General features: G+C 40.1%; 1 protein-coding gene across 1 annotated transcript in view; it reads left to right on the forward strand.

The window, feature by feature from the left end:
* Positions 1–20311, forward strand: part of CLNK (cytokine dependent hematopoietic cell linker) — a 1059843-nt gene that overhangs the window by 409496 nt on the left and 630036 nt on the right. The window contains exons 4-6 of the mRNA XM_085642412.1: positions 1417–1511; positions 13510–13555; positions 15953–16006. Coding sequence (XP_085498538.1) covers positions 1417–1511; positions 13510–13555; positions 15953–16006 — 195 coding nt within the window. The remainder of the gene's footprint in view (positions 1–1416; positions 1512–13509; positions 13556–15952; positions 16007–20311) is intronic.

A 20311-nucleotide genomic window follows, 5' to 3' on the forward strand; every position in this document is an offset into this window, starting at 1 on the left:
CGAGCACCGACTCGCCCTGAATCGCAAGCCTTGGTCTCACCGACGCCATCTGCACGATCGTCACCGAGCCGCTGCTCGCACCGCATCAAGGGACACCGCACCTTGCACCGCTTCCATTTTGCCACGCAACCGCAACGGATGCCAAGACCGACTTGCACACCCGTGTGAGCCGCACTAAGAAAGGTACTGTGAACGAATCTGTCCCGCTGTTGCTGGCTCGTACCGACGCGGTCAGCGGGAACTGCGAGACTCTGTTGTTTTCAGCATCGTGGTAGGCTCGGACCGAGCTACCGACACGTACGAACTGTGTTTATCAACGCATTTTGCAACTTAAAGACAATGTGAGAAGTAACTATTTCTGAAGTACTGTATGGTGGATATTTATCGTATTTGGTCTTGTTTATATAAAAATATTGGATATTTTTTTAAAACTGGTGTGGTGTCCGTTTGTAGTTCTTACATTGTATTACTGTTGGTTTTGTGCAAATGCTTTACACACTGCCTCTAAGATAAGCCTGACTGCGCGTGCCAAGCTACCAATGGGGTGAGCAGGGGTTATTTTAGGAGTGTAACTCCCTTGTCCTGACTAGAGTGGTGGTTTCTGCCTGGCTTGGGTGCAAACCTTAGCCAACCAGAAATCCCATTTCTAACAGACACCTTCCTGCACATAAACAATCAATAATGGTGATTTGAACCTTTTATGTTTTCTGCATGTGTGTCACAATTTCTGTGTAAGCCCTTCTCTAAATCAGCCCCTGTGTAAATAAATATCCACATTTGTAAAGCGCGAACAATCACCCGTAAGGGTCGCGCTGGGGTCCGTCATGAAGATTAAGCAAGCTATTGCCCTGAGTCACATGGTGCTGGGCTAATCTGCCGCCAGCGCCGGGGATCAAACCGTGATCCCCAGATTCCGGAGTCAGTCACCCTGGCCATGGCGCCACACCTCTGTGTATGAAGATGGTAGCCGTAAAGGTAGTCTAGCTTAACATGTAGTACATGACCACCAGACCACCAGCCTAAGCCACTTTGCACTGTGTGCCGTTTATTTAAAAGTAAACCACAGCCATTAGCAGATTATTAAGTGTAGCTCCGTAGGTGCAGTTTACCTAATTTTCCACCAAGTTTATCATCTAAAATATATCGAACTCTATTGTGCTCGACCAAGCCAAGTTGGAACTGAAACCTAGAAGAACATGTTTGATATATATAAAAAGTGTGTTTTGAAGATTGTTATCAATGTTTAACAGCCAACTTCTAGCATACTTATTAGATTTGTGTATAATTTTCGGGGGGGGGCACTTTTCAACTCTAGCAGTAAGGATATTTATGATACAGACAATAAATGACCATATCATTTCAGTAAGTACATCATTCTGTGCTTGACTCCTCATTTTATCTTTTCTTTCTTCATAGGAAATCACCTCTTAGGAGCTGGAACAACCACTCACATCTCTATAGATACGAAATCTCAAATTACTATAAAACAGAGGCCTCGGCTAGGTTTTGAGGTAAATAAAGATAATTTAAATTAAAATTGCATTACCAATTGTTAATTTTTGTTTTGTTGACTAGTAAAGCAAATTGGGGTTGTTATTTCTTAACTAGATTAGAGTACTTTACATGATTATTTTATTTAAATCTTCTTAAAGTTATATTACCATTACATGGTTTCCTTGCTGCAATCTTCGGACTCTCGTTACCAGTTATCTGAGCGGTATCCTCAGTGGTATATTGCTGCAGGCAGCTACAAGTTTCCTGGTGTATTTGTAGCTGAATTATTGAGTCTGTAAACACAGGCCCTAATAATTTCAGACCTCCAATAGCCAAGCCCGGGTTCCTCAGTGGAGCTGTGAGCAGGACCAGACGGGCCAGGGAGGCTGGATGGGTGAGGGCCAGTTTGGCAGCGGTTGAGGGACGGTTTTGCAGTGGTGCCTCAATATCGACCCCTAGTACCACAAGCAGCAGTGCCTCACACTTGCATCCCCCCTCCCACTGGTCCAACAAAATTGTGAGGGCTGCTTTGGGTTCCCAGTCCGGCCCTGGCTGCAAGTGTTGCAAGCAGCTGCTGCACTTAGTCCCTGCCCACTCACAAGCTTCAGCATGGAGGGTAGAATAAGACCCCCCAGCTGAAATTAATAGACTTCTGTCCCCCAATCCCCCCAGATGGCAATGCTCTGAACAGATGGTACATTTGAGCCTATTTCATCCTACAGAAGTGGGGGCGGGGGATGGCTGAGTTGAACCAGATACTCTGTGTCTATGTGTTGTTATCCATTTCAGGAAAAATAATTTAAAATCACCATTAACTGATGAGTTGAAACCCGCTGGAATTGACAATTATGGCCCAGATATCTCTCCGCAGAGTTAACACAAAACTCAGAATAAGGGCTTCTGTATCTACTTACTTTAAAAGGCAACTATAATTTTACACTATAATTGCACAGCCTCATAAAACGTGTAGGAATTTTGACCACAGTGACATACTATAGTTCTGTAGTGATGAACGGTTGCAAATCAGTCAATAATAGGGGTTAGACACTCCCAAAATTAGCAAATTATGAATATTCTTGTTTGGAAGAATTATGATAAGATAGTCAAAGTTAGCATGTTCGCCACATGCATTTCCATTGTTTTATATATCTGACCCCCACCTCTTTCCCTGTGCTCATCGACTGATTTATTAACATGATATTCATGTTACACATATAAGCCTTCCTCATATTTCTGTAGTATTTGTTTTTTAAAATATTTCTAATGTTGTACTACCTCTACCTCTTGAATTTGGATATAAGATTAATTATATTCGAATCAGAAAATGTGCAACTCTGGAAGGGAAAGTGACCATAGTCATCCACTCGACATGTTATTGTTGAAAAATGACCTTTCAATCCCTTTACATTTAATCTTCAAAAGGCATAGCAAGTACTCATAGGATGGTGTGCCATTCATTTGCACATGATACTTTCCCCTTTGGATGTTCATGGTGCCTATTTCTTGTTCTCCCGGTATTAAAGTAACCTGTGGATTAATAGCTCTGGTCATGACCACAGCTTCTTTGATTGTCAGGATGTGAAAGATGTCAGTATTGGCTAAGCTGATCAGAAAAAACACCAATGTGGGGCTTCAAAATGCACCCGATTAGAAACCCGCTCAAAAATAAGTGCCAGTAGTACTGGAGAATGGAGCTCCAAACTCTTTAAGCTCTTCACCCATCTATCTCCTTCAGGACTCCATATAGCAGAAACTATATTCTCTGCTTGCTTCTATCCAGTATTGCTGAGAAAAGTTGAACCCATACTGCTGTGCATCCTTCCTGTCTTTGTCCCTCTCCTTCAACCCTTCTAGTACCACATCACAGGTCCACACTTTGGCCTCTTTGTGCTTCACCTACCCACTCTGTATACTTAAATTGGCTTATAAAGCTTTTTAGATTCTCCTCTATTCTTTCCTCAGGGCATGAGTGGAAGAGCACTTGAGCATCACATATTATTTATTGACATGTTGGGACTAGGCTTGGTTGATTGTGATTTACCATGCTGGTTAGACTTACTAGGAACCCTTGCCAACATTTTGATGACCCTCTTTTGTCCTCCTTATTATAGGGATAGGCATAAGTCACCTAATTCCATGTAGAAACTTCAATTACCTACAATTTACGTATGAAGAGTAATTCTGCATTTAGCACTATTTTCTTAATGAAAAAGTGTCTCTTCACATCCAAAATGGATGCCAAGATACATTTTGTGCTAAGTAATTAGTACTAAATGCAACAAACACGAACCGTTGCGCAATTAGCCACTCATGCTTGATAAATGTGCTCTTGCAGTATGATTTTTTCCTCAAAGTTACTCTTAATTAAGTGGGTGTAATCGCATTGTAATCTAAAATTCTGTTTCAAAGAGTAACACGAAATTACAGAAATTACTCCAGTTACTCCAGCATAGCTAAAATTACTCCCAGACCTACTTTTTTACATGGTATTTGTTTGCACTTTTAGGAGTATTTGAAAGATCACATCCTGCTCATTGTTGTCAGCTTTTTCTTCCTTTATATGTCATGTCCATCCACCCAAACAATGTATGGCGCAAGCAGGAGTATGACTCAAACAGCTAAAAGCCAGTGTGCTCACAGTTAGGCTTATCTAGAAAGGCAATGTGTAAAGTATTTGTGAAACAGACACACACACAGTAACACATTGAAAACTCCACAAAAAGACTCCAAAGCAGGTTAGAAAAATAGACAATAACATTTGTAAAAACGTCAAGACAAAAACAACAAAAATCCAAAAACTAGAAGTCGAGTTATGAATTTTTAAACAAAAAAAAGAGTTCTAGCTCTTAGAAGCAATAAGAGCCAATGGGGGTTATCTGGTCGCACAGGATCGGGGTAAAGTCAACAGTTCAAGCTGACTGCGATGGAGTGCAGGCTGGGGACAAGGGCTCAGAGAACGGAGTACCTTTCTCCTGGTCACAACTGCAACGTGCGGGGTGAAGATGAGCAATGCGCCAATTTCGAGGCCGCAGTTGAGGTGATGCCTTGACTTTCTCTAAGCTGTGGTGGCGATGCTTCGGTTCCGAAGATGAAGCACCAAACCGAAATTTGTTCTTTCCAAAGTGCGATGCGCCGAGTTTCTTCACGTAGTTGAGGGAATTTAGATCTCTCCATACTGCTGTGGTGGCAAAGCACCTTTCCAATGCATCAGGCTCTGAAGGCAATGTGTTGGTTCGAAGAGCGATGCACCAATTCTACTCGTGCGACAGGGTGGGTGCACCGGTTCTGCTACACGGCGACTGAAGATGCTTCGATTTTTCTTGTGAAAGTTTATTGAAAGGAGAAGCAAGGTTCTGTAATCTTCTGTACATTCATTGTTGAATAATAGTCGACAAGTGTTTCATCATACAGTGGCTTCTTCAAGGCTGTAAAATCATGTATAAATACATAGCAGTCATATTTTATGAAAATACAAACTTTTATTAAGTGTATGTGCCCAGCCAGAGTGTTGTAAAGGAGAGACTGTGATAACTGTGAATGAAGAAATTACACACTGTGACACCCTTAGGTGCTCACTACGAGTCCAGTTAGCCATGCAAAATTCCAGAATTCAGCATGTGAAGAAGACAGAAAAATAAAGGAAGTGGGGAGGAAGCGGAGTATAAAAAATGCAAAGTGATTTTTCATAAGACTCCACGCCCAAACCGTGATAAAAAAACAAATGGCAGTAAGTGAAGAGTTCAATTGGGAAGGAGAATATTTAGGGAAAAGAAAAATATCAACGAACTTAGCACTGATAAGTTATGGTGGTAAATGTAAAAGGCTCGAATAAGAGTTGTCTCATAATAAGACGATGTAAAGAAGAAGCACTCAGCAGAGAAGTACACTGCTGGTAATGAAGTCTGGAAAAACACAGTCACAAGGTAGTATCACCTACAGAATACTAAAATCTTATAAGTATATGAAATCACAATCTTAAGGTGGGTCAACTTTCCAGAGATGGGTCCGCTTCTCCTTTGAAAATGTTAAGAAAAAGTTTGTTGGGGAATAGGCAGTGGTACAGGGAACCACTGCTAACATTCTGTTGGAAAATTGCACTCTTTGAAGGGTCACCCCAAACTTTTTGCTTCCCTCCTCCTCTTTTTGCTGAATATGTTTTGTTGGTCTTAAGACTCTAAGCACTTTACCACTGCTCATCAGTGTAAAGTCCACATGCTTCTCCGCTAAACATGGTGACATTGGTGTATACCTGATTTGCATATTTAGTTTACCTGCAAGTCCCTTTTAAGGTGATATACCATATACCCAGGACCTGTATTCTAAATGCGACTAGTGGGCCTGCAGCTCTGGTTGTGCCACATACACAAGTGGCCTTTCAAACCTGTCTCTGGCCTGCCATTGCAGAGCCTGTGTCTGCAGTTTACTACCACTTCAGCTTGGCATTTAAAACCACTTGTCAAGCCTTAAACTCACCTTTTATTACACATATATCACCTCTAAGGTAAGCACTAAGTGACCCAAAGCGCAGGGTGCTGTGTACCTAAATGGCAGAACATGTACTTTTAAATCTCACATGTCCTGGTAGTGACAAACAGCTACATTTGTTTATTTTTACTGTGAGGCCTAGTCCTCTTGTAGTCTAGCATTAGGAATTCCTTAAAACACTTTTTAATATGTAATTCCTGATCAAAAAGGAGTAGCTACATTATGTTTCATATCTTTGGAATGGTGGTGATAAATTCTCGTTAGTAGTAAAGCTAGATTTGACATTGCCATTTTAGAAATGCCACTTATAAAATACGGGCATTTCTCTGCCCTTAACTTTGCTCTGTGTGCCTGCAGCCTATCTCCAATACACGTCTGGGCTGCGGTCCGAGACTTTCTGAGTCTCATCGTAATAAGGCCCTTAGGGGCAGATTTACAAGCCCCTTGCACCGCCATTGCATCACTTTTTTGGGCGCAAAGTGGCGCGAACAATATGGCCTATTTACAACTTGATGTATCTAGGAAACTGCATCACGTTGTAAAGCTCTGCGACACATTATACCTACGTCACGTACAATGTATGCAGGGTGGGCGTTCCTACTCTGGAAGGCCCTGTAAAAGTGACGCAGTGAAATCTACAAGATTTCACTGTGCCACTTTTAGGACACCACTGCATCAAAACCTTACGCCTGCTTGAAACAGGCATAAGGAGTGATGCAGTACAGTAAGTATAGGCCTTGCGACACAACTCCAGCAATGCGTGACTTTTGGGCCAACAGATGCGTCAGAATTTGTGATACACCTGTTACTCCTTGGGACATGGAGCACTGTATTGTAAATACAGCAGATCCATGGTGGCAGAAGGACATTTGACGCTGGTGCAAGGAAACTGAGGCATCTATGCAGATGTGTCAGTACCTTGTAAACCTGCCCATTATTCTTTAAAAAAAAATATCTCAACTTCTATTTATTGGATTTGTCGTTTTGGTCTAGTTTTATTAAAATACATATTCTGTAGTCATTTTGTGTTGCACAAATACTTTAGACATTGCCTCTTAAGTTAAGCCTAACTGCTCTGTGGCAAGCTACCAGAGGGTGAGCACAGGTTTATGTAGGGTGTGTATCTGACTTACCCTGACAAGGATTGTGGTCCCAACTTGGACAGGGTGCAAGTCTCAGCCAACTAGAGACCCAATTGTTTAGCAACGGCCCTTCCATATTATTCAGTGTGCATTTCTGTGTTCGGTAACCATTTACCAAATCACAAAATGGGATTAGTACATAGTAAAATGCCATGTAGCAGTGACAAACCCTGTGATTTATCAAATCACAGGGTTTGTGGGTGCTGAAATAGTTTAGTACATCTTGCCTACAATACCTTATTCATTCCTCTATTTCACCATTTATCTTATCTGCCCTTTCTCTTCTCAATGTAGTTAGAACATGTTTTTATCTGATTACTGCTTGCATGTGCAATATAATTATTAGTAAAAAATATGGCATTTCTGATCGATTATGTATTCAGTGTGTGTGGCATAGTACTGCTAACAACGAAACCTTTTTGTAATGTAAAAAAAATTAAATAACCAAGTACATTTAATTAATAATATCCGCGTTTCTCATATCATTATATATATAATCTTCGTGGTAATTCATTCTTATATTAAATAGTTAAATTTAGGAAATGAAAAGTCTAATTGTAAAAGCCAATGAGGTCTTGAATATAGAGAAAACAACAGGCAGGAAAATAGGTTTCTGTTTCTCTGCTGATCAAAGAGACAAGCTTAATCGAGTAGTCATTAACACGAACCTGCCTTTCAAATTGAAAGTAATTGTCTTTTAATTTAAGGCAACGATTTGCAATTGTCATTATATGGCATTCTTAAAGAATCTAAAGACAGTTTAAGTTAGAAAGATAGTTACCATTATTTTTTGAAAGTTTAGATGAATATGATCATTTAAGTTTCTTATCAGTCTCTATTATATTGTTACCAAATTGCTAATTATTAATGGACTAAGAAGAACTACAACAAGGCAGATTTAAACTTTTGAACCAATAGCAGATTTTGGGAGTCGTTGATGAACTATGCCATTGTAAATGATTTTTCAGTCGTACATCTGAAGGCATGTACAGAGTTCCAGCAAAGTACCTGGTATATTGAATGGTGTAGAAATGTGTACTGAGAGACTGGTTCTTGAGATACTCTTAAAGGTCCAAAGACATCAATGAGATTTTAAAAAAACATTGATGTTAGAAATGGGGGCTCTAGTTGCCAGAGGTAGGTACATTTGTCCAAGGCGGGACCCTTCTTCCTTGCCAGGGTAAGGGGGGTACACTTCTAAAATAACCCCTGCTCACTTGCTTGGTAGCTTGGCACAAGCAGACAGGCTTATCTGTGGACACAACACCAGTTTAGAAAAATAAGTAAACTTTATCTAAACCAAACAAGACCAAACGACAAGAAACCACAAATCAGTAATGTAAAATATGACTTTCAAATGGTAGAAATAGTTTAGTTGAAAGCAAATTGCAAGATGCAACACTTTCCACACAAAGTACATTGAATGCACCACGCATACAAACAAAAAGGGCCACAGGGAAGGTGATGCGTTGGTTCCTTACATTCAGGGAAGGTGATGCGTTGGTTCCTTGCTCCGGGGGAGGTGATGCGTCAGTTCCTTACTGCTGCGTAGGGAAGGTGATGAGTCAGTTCCTTACCAGAGAGGGGGTGATGCGTTGGTTTCGTACTGCGGGGGGAGGTGATGCGTCAGTTTCTTAGTTCGTACCCCAATGATGCGGCAGACCTGGTGCCTCAATGCGATGCGACGATCCGGGACGATGTGTGAGTTCTTGCAGCCGCACAGTAGGGCTTGTGTCGCTTTTCCATTTCCCAACAGCCAGAACAACCTCCGGAGGCCCATAACAGCTACAGGCACCTCTTGGCAGGTCAGAACTCCCAGCAAGGAATTTCGGTGGAGCTGGCAGTGAAGTCTTTGTGTCCGTGAGACTTCTGAACAGGAGGCAAGCTCTTCTTCTAGCCCCTGGAGATCTTCCTCAAGCAGGGGATACAGCAAAAAGCAAAGCGCTTTTCCCTTTCCTTGGCAGATAGTAGCCACTGCAAGACAACCCCAGACAGCAAACAGCATAGGGCCAGTATTCCTCCTCAGTTTCTCCAGCTCTTCTCCTTGGCAAATGTTCCTCTTGATTTCCCAGAAGTGATCTAAACGTCTGGGGTCTGGCCCCTTCTTTTTATACAGTAAAATCCTTTGTTCTCTGGTGGCAGAGAAGCCCTGTTCTCAGCCAAAACCAGTTCTGTCCTCTCTGGTGCAGCTTCCTGGCAGGGGGTGAAGACAGCATTGCCTAAGGCAGACCAGGCCCATTCAGATGAAAGGAAATCTCTTCCCCCTACTCTAAATGCAGCCCAGGTCTATTCAGCCCAGCCCTGACTCATCCAGACTCTCTGGAGCCACGGCACATACCCAGTCCCTGTCACTCCAAAGCCAGACAGTCAATACACATCCTAGCAGAGGCAAATTGGATGGCTAAGCAAGAAAATGCCTACTTTCTAAAAGTCGTATTTTCAGACACCGAATGTAAAAATCATCCTCACTAAAAGATACATTTTAACATTCTGAGTTCAGGCATACTAAACTCTATTTTCCCAGGGGTAGTTGTGTTTATAAGATGTTGTAAGCAAACTCCCCGTTCTATCCTGAGGGAACAGATAGCCTTACAATAGTGAAAAACGAAAGAGGCAGTATTTCACTATGAGGACATATCACACACATTAAGGCATGTGCTACCACGCACATACACTGCACCGTGCCCACAGGAGTACCTTGGGCCTAACTTAGGGGTGGCTACCATGTAAGAAAAGGGAAGGTTGGGGCCTGGCAATTGTGTGCACTTGCCAAGTTGATATGGCAGTACCAAACTGCGCACAGATACTGCAGTGGCAGATCTGAGTTACATTTACAGGGTGCTTATGTGGGTGGCACAATCAGTGATGCAGTCCCACTAGCAGCATTTGATATACAGGCCCTGGCCACACACAGTGCACTGTGCTAGGGACTGACTAGTAAATCAAATATGCCAATCATGGAATCACGAACCCATTAACAAAAGTTCCAGGGAGAGCATTTGCAATTTAGCACTGATCAGCAGTCATAAAGTGCCCAGCATCATAAAACCACCAACAACAGGTCAGAAAAAATACAAGAGGAAGGCAACAAGTTCTGGGATGACCCTGCAAAAAAGCCAAGTCCAACAATTGATAAATCCAATAGGTCTGGCTCCTTCACAAGAAGCTCTCTTAAAGGCATTAAAATGCAAGTCAGGTGACACATTGTTTGACGCACAATGTTTAATTTATATCTTTTAAGCAATGTCCTTAATTACATAGGTCACGTCTCTAGGACAAGTTCAAAGTTACGATTCTTTGGCAACTCCCCTTTAAGAGACCGACACAACCCCCATCCTTGCTCAATGGAGTTCCATGCACAGTCACTACTCTCATCCAGAGCTTCTAGGTCTTCCTTCTCAGTCCCAAAAGACCCTATCACTCAGGGACCACTCCCGCCCCCTTGCAAAAGACTAACTCCCCTATTTGCAGCACCGAACACTGACTACCAGCAACCCCCACAGGCACTACACTCTTTATGTGCCCAGAACCCCTCACAACCAGCAGTATATTCTGGTTCTGCTGAGCCCCCTATGCAGATCCACATGCACTCTTACACCCAAGAGAGAGAGACGCCATGAATCATTCTGCTGAATTCACGTGACTGCATTATATATCCAGCCCTACAAATAAATCTCTTTCAAGTAGTCATTAAGTGCCTGAGTTATATCGTTGTTAAATCACGGGACACTGGCAGACAGAGTTGGATCGGGAGCCCCTCCGTCATAAGTATGAATGTAGTCGATGTATGATGATAAAAGCAGGTTTATTAGATCTTTAGTACAGTATATAGAAAGCCCCACCAGGAGCAGCTCCCTTGCTGCTCAGCCCAATCTCCCAACTGACATCCATCCACAAGCATCCCCAACATTCTAACATTGCATCACACACACCAACATTCTATTATTCATCCACACTGGCTGAGCAGCAAGACAGGTAAGTGAGGAAGATACATAGCACCTAAACCAGGATACCACACACCTTCCCCCTTAAAGGAACGCAAACAAATGAATAATACGAGCATAGAGGATGGTCATTGTAAAATTGAAACTTACAGAAAACCATAAATGAATCCACTACACATAAACAAAGAATGTCACATCACATGACCACCTCTTCCCCCTTTACGTATCAAACTAACAATACATAAATTTTGCACCAGTATTTTTAAACAATAACAAGAATTGATTTCTATGTCACCAAAAGAACACACTAGTTGGCCAGACCAGTATGGTGATGGTAACAGAGAAACGAAAAAATGAAATTTAAAAGCACAAGGAATTACTCCCATTAAACTAAATCCATAGGTAGTAAATAAATAGGTGTGAAGTCACTCACAGGTACCATGTGAAAGTGAAAAAAACACCTATAGAAAATTATAGCTAATAGCTACTACCACATACCAAACCTAAAAACAATTCCTATATAGAAACTTATGAACAAACATGTAAGAAACATGTAGGTGACTAATCCACAGCAGTATTTTAAGTAAAAGTGGAAAGTCACATGCAAAGTACTATAGAAAAAAAATAATCACTTGTAGACAACAAGTGGGTGACGAATCCACAGGCACTAAAGTAAAGACAGGTGGACGGTCACATGCTCATATGCACGCGCATAGCACTGTACATTAAATATATTTAATATCATGCGCTAAAGATCACATAGTCAGAAGAGTATTAAAAAGTATTCTAAATCCATAACACTGTCCTTACTAAAACTTGCGAAAACCAAAACGCTGTAAGGAAATCCATTGAAACAGAATAGATGACAAATCCACGTAACGGTGGCATGTCACATAAGCATGAAGCTATTACAATCGAAACATTTAACCAATCCACGCGCTATAAATATGTATAAGTGCACAAGTGGAAACAATCAAATACATGTTACACCTGTAACTCTAAACAGAAACAGTGAATAAAATTCCACGTACAAATATTCACACGATGGTGCGAATGCAAACAATTAAATAAAAATTGGACATTAGCATAAACAAAATATGTATTATCACAATGAATTAAATGAATTACATTCGTTTGCCTGTTCTTCAGTGTTATTAACCTGCCTGCTAGGGGCCTGCAGTCACTCTATCCCGGCCTGCTGGGAAGCTGCTGATGGAGGATGGAGACCGGTGTTCATTGAAAGGAGCTGCCCCAAGGCTCTCGTTCAGTCAGGCCTGCGCATTCCCAGCACAGCGCAACCCTAACCAGCCTGGAAGCCAGAGAATAAACAAGCCACTGTATCTGCACTTGCTGTTATATATATATATGTATGTATATATTGACGTGTTTTCTCCATATCGACTAATCAGTTGCAGGCCAGGGTCTCACTCTTCGTATATGGTGTCTGCAGATATTCTCTGAAGGCTGAGCTGGTCACCAACAATGATCAGTTTAGGTCTCCTTTCTGAACAACCAAGCTAGGTGGATTCTATATTTTCCTTTCTTGTCGCCAGGACAACATTCATCTAAAGAGCTTACGGATCTTGATATTTGCGTTTACTCTCATGAAATTTTGGTTTGAGCTCGGGGTTCTCTGCAGCCTCACATTGCAGTGATCACCTTCTCTATCTTTTTTAATATTCAATTTCAATTCTTGGCTCATGCTATATATTTCCTCTTACTCATACTTTCCCTAGATCCTATTCTATGGCCCTAATAGATGCAAAACTCCTGATGTTTGGTCAGTAATGATCCTACAATGATAATAGGAGTCTGGGCACCTATCTGCTACGCTTCCGCTGTGAAAATGTAGTTCAATTGTACTCCAATAGGTTTGAATTACATTTCTGAGTTTTTTGGAAGCACCAAGGAGTACCAGGAGTACTACAAGGAAGCTCAAACTATTTTACTTTTCCCAGGATTGCTCCTAAAATTATTTTGTGAATTAAATATTCACTTGAGCAGAAATACATGTGTAAGTTTTCTCCCTTGAAAATCTCTTTACAATTGCAAATGCATTTACTAACTATGCTTGCTGTGCAGCGTTGAATGAGTTTTGAGTAACTCTACCTCTGAATGTGTACATTCTGTTCTCAAATCTATCTGCACCAACGAGTCCCAATCCCTAGCAGGGTGCACATTACGAATGCTTACTCATTTAACGTTTACTATTTATTTCCAAACATTCAGGCCAGATTTATTAACTGTAAAAAATGTGATTATGATTGTGGGTGGGAGACTGTGCAAGTGAACCGTCAGGAACTCTAAATGAACCCAAAACTTAAATTAGAAAATTATATTTCATAAAAAATAGCAGTTGCTCAATTGCCATGGCTCGATTTTGTTATCACATGAAACATGAAATCAACACCCGTTAGGTTTAAATATTTTGTTTTTATTTACAGGACTGTCAAATTAATTCAAAGGACAGCACAGTCACTTGTAAACAAGGTAATTGCGAAACAGAAGAGTTATATATCCTTACCAATGTCATTTCTAGTTTAATGTTAATGTTATTCAGGTTCTTTATGCAATAGATAAACACTTTTCTGTGCCCACTGACAGCACTTATGCACAAAGTTAATATGTGTTGGTTGTTTAGCGGCTGTTTGTGACAAAAGACTGCCCAAGCATAAGTGAGTAAGTGATAAGTCAATGAATGAGTGAATCTGTGGCTAGTAAGGCTGTGATGACGAGTAATGTAGCGCAGAAGTACCAAGTAGAATTCTGCTCTGCCTGACCATGACTGGACCAGTGTTCTTACACCTGGCTGTCCCACGTGGCATATACCCGGCCTGATTTTACTAGCCGGTAATTCAGACTAGTAAAATCAGACAAGGTTTTGACTGCAACAACAGCCGAGCCTCGATCCATGCCCATGACAAAGTTTGTATTTGACAACAGGGAAGCATAAGAGTAATGTAAGGAATCAGTGCACCTTTACTTCCTCAAGTAGGTAGGCCAATATAGGATCAATAAATCTCCAGACTTGTGCAGAATAGCATTCCTTAAATCAGTAACAAAGGTGTCACTAGATCCCCAACATGGCTCTCATTGGCAGTCAATGTTAATGAGGGAAGGGGCGTCATTTTCCACCTTCAGGTATGGCCTATGTCCTAATAACGACCCCTGCATTCAGTCCCTAGGGGTTGAAACACATTGGCATAGAATCTATGTCGTCATCCCGTCGTCTTTTTCCCCGCGGGGAATAACAACGTGGTCGTTACAACAACCGCGTTGTGATTCCGCATACCATTACTCCGCAAGTCGGAAAAACGGCTTGCGGAGGGGGGGCACTGGATGTTGGAATACTATAATTTACTATTCCAACTCCAGTCTGTACGGACACTAGGGAAGGTGTTAGATTTAAAATCCAACACACACCCCCCCTCCGCAAGTCGTTGTTCCGACTTGCGGAGTAATGGTATGCGGAATCACAACGCGGTCGTCGTAACGGACGCGTTGTGATTCCCTGCGGGGTAAAAGTTTTGTGGTAAACATTGTTTACCATTGGCATATAGTATGGAGGACAATCAATCTTGTAACTTCAGTAGACAGATCGAGAGAAAATAAATCATCTATACTGAGAACTGCTTAACTCTAAATATCCCTCTACTGGACTGATCCTACAACCATTTATGATATGCAACCAGGCAAAACTCTTGAGGGCAGATTTACAAAGATGTCACACCATTCACAGCAGCAACTGAAGTTTCTGTGCTGGGGTGCATGAGAGGAAGAGAGCAGGAAAGCGCCATATTTCCCACGATATGGCATTTTCCTCCTTTCCCCCTAGTGCTGGTGCACTATTAGGCTCCCTAACGCCACCCATCCACCCTTGCAGCATAGTGCAAAGATGTCTGCTTCATGTCTAGCATATGTTCTGTACTGGAAGGCTACCCTCAGAGTGCAAAGTTGTATGCCTAGAAAAATTTGAAACTTTTCTCACTTTTGATGTGTGGTGTTCAGTGCAACACACATGCAAAGACAAACTCTGGGTTAATAATGGCATTTCTCCAACTGAACTGCAGTGCCAAACGGGTGTTATTTTGGGCTCAAAACCCGGTCTAATTTTGTTCGTAGATAGGGTCTTGCATCAAAACACTTGGGTGTTTGCATGAGAATGCCAAAGTACTGTCCATGGAACGCCCCCATGACACACAGTAAGGCAAAGCAGTGCAAAGCGCTACTTTCCTTTACTTCGAGGCACCTTTCCAGCACACGTTTTGCATAAAAATGTACAAAAACATTCTATAACACTGTCACTGCATGCCAATTTGTTTTTATTCACAAATTATTAAATTAAATAAGTAATACCCATCAGCAATATGTTCCCAGTGCAAAGCAGTAGCACCTTCAGTGAGTTAAACCCTGATCACTGACGTGTTGTAATCTGCAGATTACTAGTTTGAAACTAGGCAAGGCCTTTCCAAATTTCCCTTCTTCGGACAATGGTAATGTGGGTGTCCTATCATTGGGTAATACAGAGTAGCATGACGCTAAAAACTGAGCGATAACATGCTATTTAAAAAAGACGGTGTTACAGGAACTACGGGGCATATTTGCAAGGGGTTCCAAACTATCTTCTAACTATTGTCTATCAAACCATAAAGGTATATCCTCCAGTTTTATTTAATTTTTTACCTGACAGGAAGTATATAATTTTATTCTTTTTACTATTTTTCCAATTTGCTGTGAAATTTACATTTTAACATTTTACAAACAGTAATTAAACAATTATTATAGCTTCCCTTTCATTTCAGAAATGTTTATAATATATTTGTCTTTGGAAAATATGAACTGATATCCCTAAACTGAGGCATCAAATAATGTCACAATGTTTTTAAGGTCCAAGTGTGAACCGAAGCATGAAGCCTAGAAGGTATTCCGCTCTGATCAATGGTATGTGTGAAATATTATCAAGAACAATTTGTGAGAATATTATTTAAAATACTCCTCGTTATTTTGTGTGACCTCTGGGTAATATATTTAAAACCTTCTTAAGAGAAAGAACTTCTCACTAAAGTGCTGTTTGTAAATTACGTTGGCTGCAAGAGTCATTTATAATTTTCTTTTATTCATAATGAGCTGTCAAAGTGCATGGTGTGTTCTGTTTTTAAATTTACTAAAACATATTTGTCAGGTTTGGTTTCTGTCAATGTTGTGCCTTCTGCTCATTTTCAGGCCTGTGTATTGTATGTTACTTTTTACACATCTCTGTTTTTATGTTGCATTTTCAGCAATACATGTTTCAATTAAAGTTAATATTGCATTGTTACATGGATAGTACGACACTCCAACATCTTGCGATTACAATATTGTAAGCAAGTAAAGAAATTAAAAAAATAAGATAGAAACAATTGATCATAGGTGCACTAATGCTCGGATATTTTATTGTTAATCCTCGTTACTTTATTTTTTCCTTTCTGAACCCGATCCATTAAATTCGAGTATACATTCCATGAGATAGGCACCCTGTTGCATAAACAACATTTTTTTTTACCAAAGTTTCTCCTATGTCCCTCTCCCCTACTTTAGGTTTGGCCATTACTGATCACTTTCTTACAATTTCTTCATGTGTATTTTTCTTCATCTCAATTGAGAGAAATGATACCTCCAGGTAAGAAGGAAGTTAGCAAAGACTGTCTTGATGAAAGGATGCTTGAAGAAGGGATTTATTGACTATTCTAGAAGATAAATAATAAAGATAACACACTTTTCACTTAAGCCGACAATCAAAAAACAGAAATCAACATTTAGTTGGATACAATCCTTAATCAATCAGTTGACACGTTCAACTAGACTATTTGCTCTAGGACAATATAATGCAGTTTGCAAATGTATGATAGCAAATTTATGTAAAAATTCTTTCATCAGGGAAGAGGTGAATTGGACACCATTGTCCGTAATAAGGATCTGAGATACCCCTTCACTGCGAAAAACTTCTTGTAAAAATGTTATGACTGTTCTTGTAATGACATTATCCACTATTTTAATGACTACCCATTTTGAATGATAGTCTACTAAAGTAAGTATGAATCTTCCTCCTAGTCCTTTTACATTGACTGGGCCAATAATGTCCATAGCTAACTTATTCCATGGAACTGGTGGAACATCTACAGCAGAGATACTTCCCTTGCTAACTTGTTTCCTTTTGTCACTGAGTCTACAACTTACACATTGCCTTATGTTTCTCTTGATCATGGTGTCCATGGCCGGCCATCAATAGTGAAGACAGGTTTTATTATTTGTCAGACTGCATCCTAAATGGCCTTCATGTGCCAAGCATACAATTTTTTCTCGTATATTTCCTGGGGGTACCAATTTGTTTCCTCTATATATGTTTAAATCACAAATGTATAATTCATTCCTTACTTCCCAGAATTCTTTCTCATCACTCGTCAAATCTGAGCACCTGTCAGGCTAGCCATTCAATATGAATTCCTTCACTCTCAGTAAAACACGATCATTTTTCATGTTCTCATCCCATTCTTCTATATTTATTCCTTCAGTGACAGATGCCACTACGAACGCTTCTACAGCATTGCTCTCTAACTCTTTATTTTCTAAGGGAAGTCTGGACAAGCAATCCCCTGCCTGATTTTGTTCTCCAGGTATGTACACAATTTTAAAATTAAATCCTTCCAGTCCAAGAAACCATCTTGATATTCTGGGTGTAGTCCTTTCTATGTTCTTTACAGAAAATGCACTTACTAAGGGCTTGTGATCTGTCCTTATAGTGAAAGGAATACCTCAAACAAACACGCAGAAATGTTTCACTGCCCAAAAGCATGCTAGTGCTTCCCTTTCTACAACTGAGTATCTCAATTCTGCTTCTGTCAAGGCTCATGAAGCAAACGCTACAATTCTTTCTTCTTAACTAACTACTTGGCTAAGGGTGGCCCCAATACCTTTAGTACTAGCGTCAATGGTGATTATTTTCCGCTTATCAGTGTCAAATTGTCCTAAAAAAGGTGCATTCACAATATTGTTCTTCAATTTATCAAAAGTTTCAGCACATTCTTCATTCCAATCAATGTTTACACCTTTTTTAAAATGCTCCTAAGGGATAGCTAATGTCAGCAAAATTCTTTATAAACTTCGAATAATATTCTGACAATCCAAGGAAAGACTTCACTTCCTCTTCAGTGTTGAGTCTAGGAGCAAATTTAATGGCATCAACTAGATCCACCTTAGGTTTAATCCCTTCTCTTGAAACGACATGCCCTAGGTAAGTTACTGAACGAACTCCAATTTGGCATTTTTCTCTTTTCAAGGTCAAACCAGCATCTCTTAATCTAGTAAGAACTCTGCGGAAGGTTTTATTGTGTTCACTCTCATCTTTTCCATAGACTAACAAATCATCCTGGAAGCACTAAACGTGGTTAATACCTTCCAAAATGTTTTGCATTGCTCTCTGGAAAACCGTTGCAGCGGAAGCAAGGCCAAAAGGCATTCTGCAAAATCTAAAAGCCCCAAAATGTGTGATGAAAGATGTTAATGCTTTGCTCGTAGGATGGAGTCTCACCTGATGGTAACCTGAGGATAAATCAATTACTGAGGAAAATTCTGCTTGACTAACTTGACTCAGCATTTCATTGATGTTAGGCAAAGGATACCTATCAATCCAAATATTATTGTTTAATTCTCTTAAATCAATGCATAGCCTAATATTTTTAGTATTGGGTTTGGAAGTGATAACTATGGGTGCAACTCACTCAGCACAATCTACTGGTTCAATAACTCCCTGATTTAACAACTTATCCGGTTCTTGTATGAGGGGTTCTTTCATCATCAGATGTATATTCCTGCATTTATGTACTACTGGCTTAGCACTATCTTTCAACTTGATTTTTGTGTTGGAATTCTTTTAAACAACCAAGTTTATCGGTAAAAGCATCTGGGAATTCATCAATCAATTCCAAGCCACAAGATGATCTTTCCACAAGCATAACAGGCACCTCATCTGTAAGATGAAGTTTCATTCTTAAATCTTTTTGATGCGCCCATCCTAAAAGATTTGACCCATTCTTTGCTATGTACACTTCACCTGCTGTACTCCTATCTGTAAAGGTAACTCCCTTTAAAGGTATAGGGTCTTTATTATACCCAACAGGGATCACATACGGTTCTTCTAGAGATAACGCATCATCACTAAAATTTACATGATATGTTTCACTATTAATTAACGTAAAGGGTCAGCATGAGTCAGCGTAAACTTCCAGTTTATGCCCATCCAAACCAATTTCACATTTTGGTAGATCAATCTTGTGTACTTTACAATTTTCTCTACTTGCAAGACATACGTATTTCTGCACTCCTCTCTAGCATCAATGGCATTAACTGTTTTACCAGACATATCCCTACAAGCACGCACAAAATGACCCTTACAGTTGCAATTTCTACACGTTGCTAACCTTGCTAAGCAATTAACATTATTGTCGAAATGCCCTGTTCTTCCGCATCTAAACATTTGAGTCTGTTTTCAGTACTTACTCTTTCCTTCGCATACTCTCTTGACATTTCATTTTTCCTTACACACTTAATTGCACAATCATTTTTGAATTCCCCACAAATTTCATTTACACTTCCTTCAACATTTACGTTTATTTCTTTAATACATTCTGCTGTGTGTTCTACACTTTTAGCAATCTTAATTGCATTTTTTAATTCTGAATTCCTCACTAATAATTTTTCTTGAATCTTCTTATTGTTTGTGCAACGCACTAACTGATCACGAATCAATGAATCCATTACCATTCTAAATTCGCATGTATTAGCCAGACCTCTCAGTATAACAATGTAATTCCTAACTTTCTCATCTTTTCCTTGTGCTCTACTAAAGAAACCTGTGCCTTTCTAATACAACATTTATTTTTTCTGCGAATTATAACTCTAACTTTTTCATACTGTAATCGTAAACATCTCTTTCTTCATTGCCTACATCTTCAGCTTCTAATTCAGGGAGGCTATCAAAAACTTTTCTACACACTGCTCCTAGGTTATGTAAAAGTATATGTTGCCTTCTTATAGCTGAGAACCCACTGGCACCTATTGCAATCAGATAGGTTTAAAAAATGTTGCTCCATTCTTTCCAAGGTACAGTAGGTTCCCCAGCCTCTAATAAGAAAGGTGGGGTTGATTCATACTTGCCGCTGCCATGTTGTTTAAGTTACATTTAGACCAATATTTTAAACTCTCGAATTG

The sequence above is a fragment of the Triturus cristatus genome, chromosome 2_2, assembly GCF_964204655.1.
Source record: "Triturus cristatus chromosome 2_2, aTriCri1.1, whole genome shotgun sequence".
Taxonomy (NCBI): domain Eukaryota; kingdom Metazoa; phylum Chordata; class Amphibia; order Caudata; family Salamandridae; genus Triturus; species Triturus cristatus.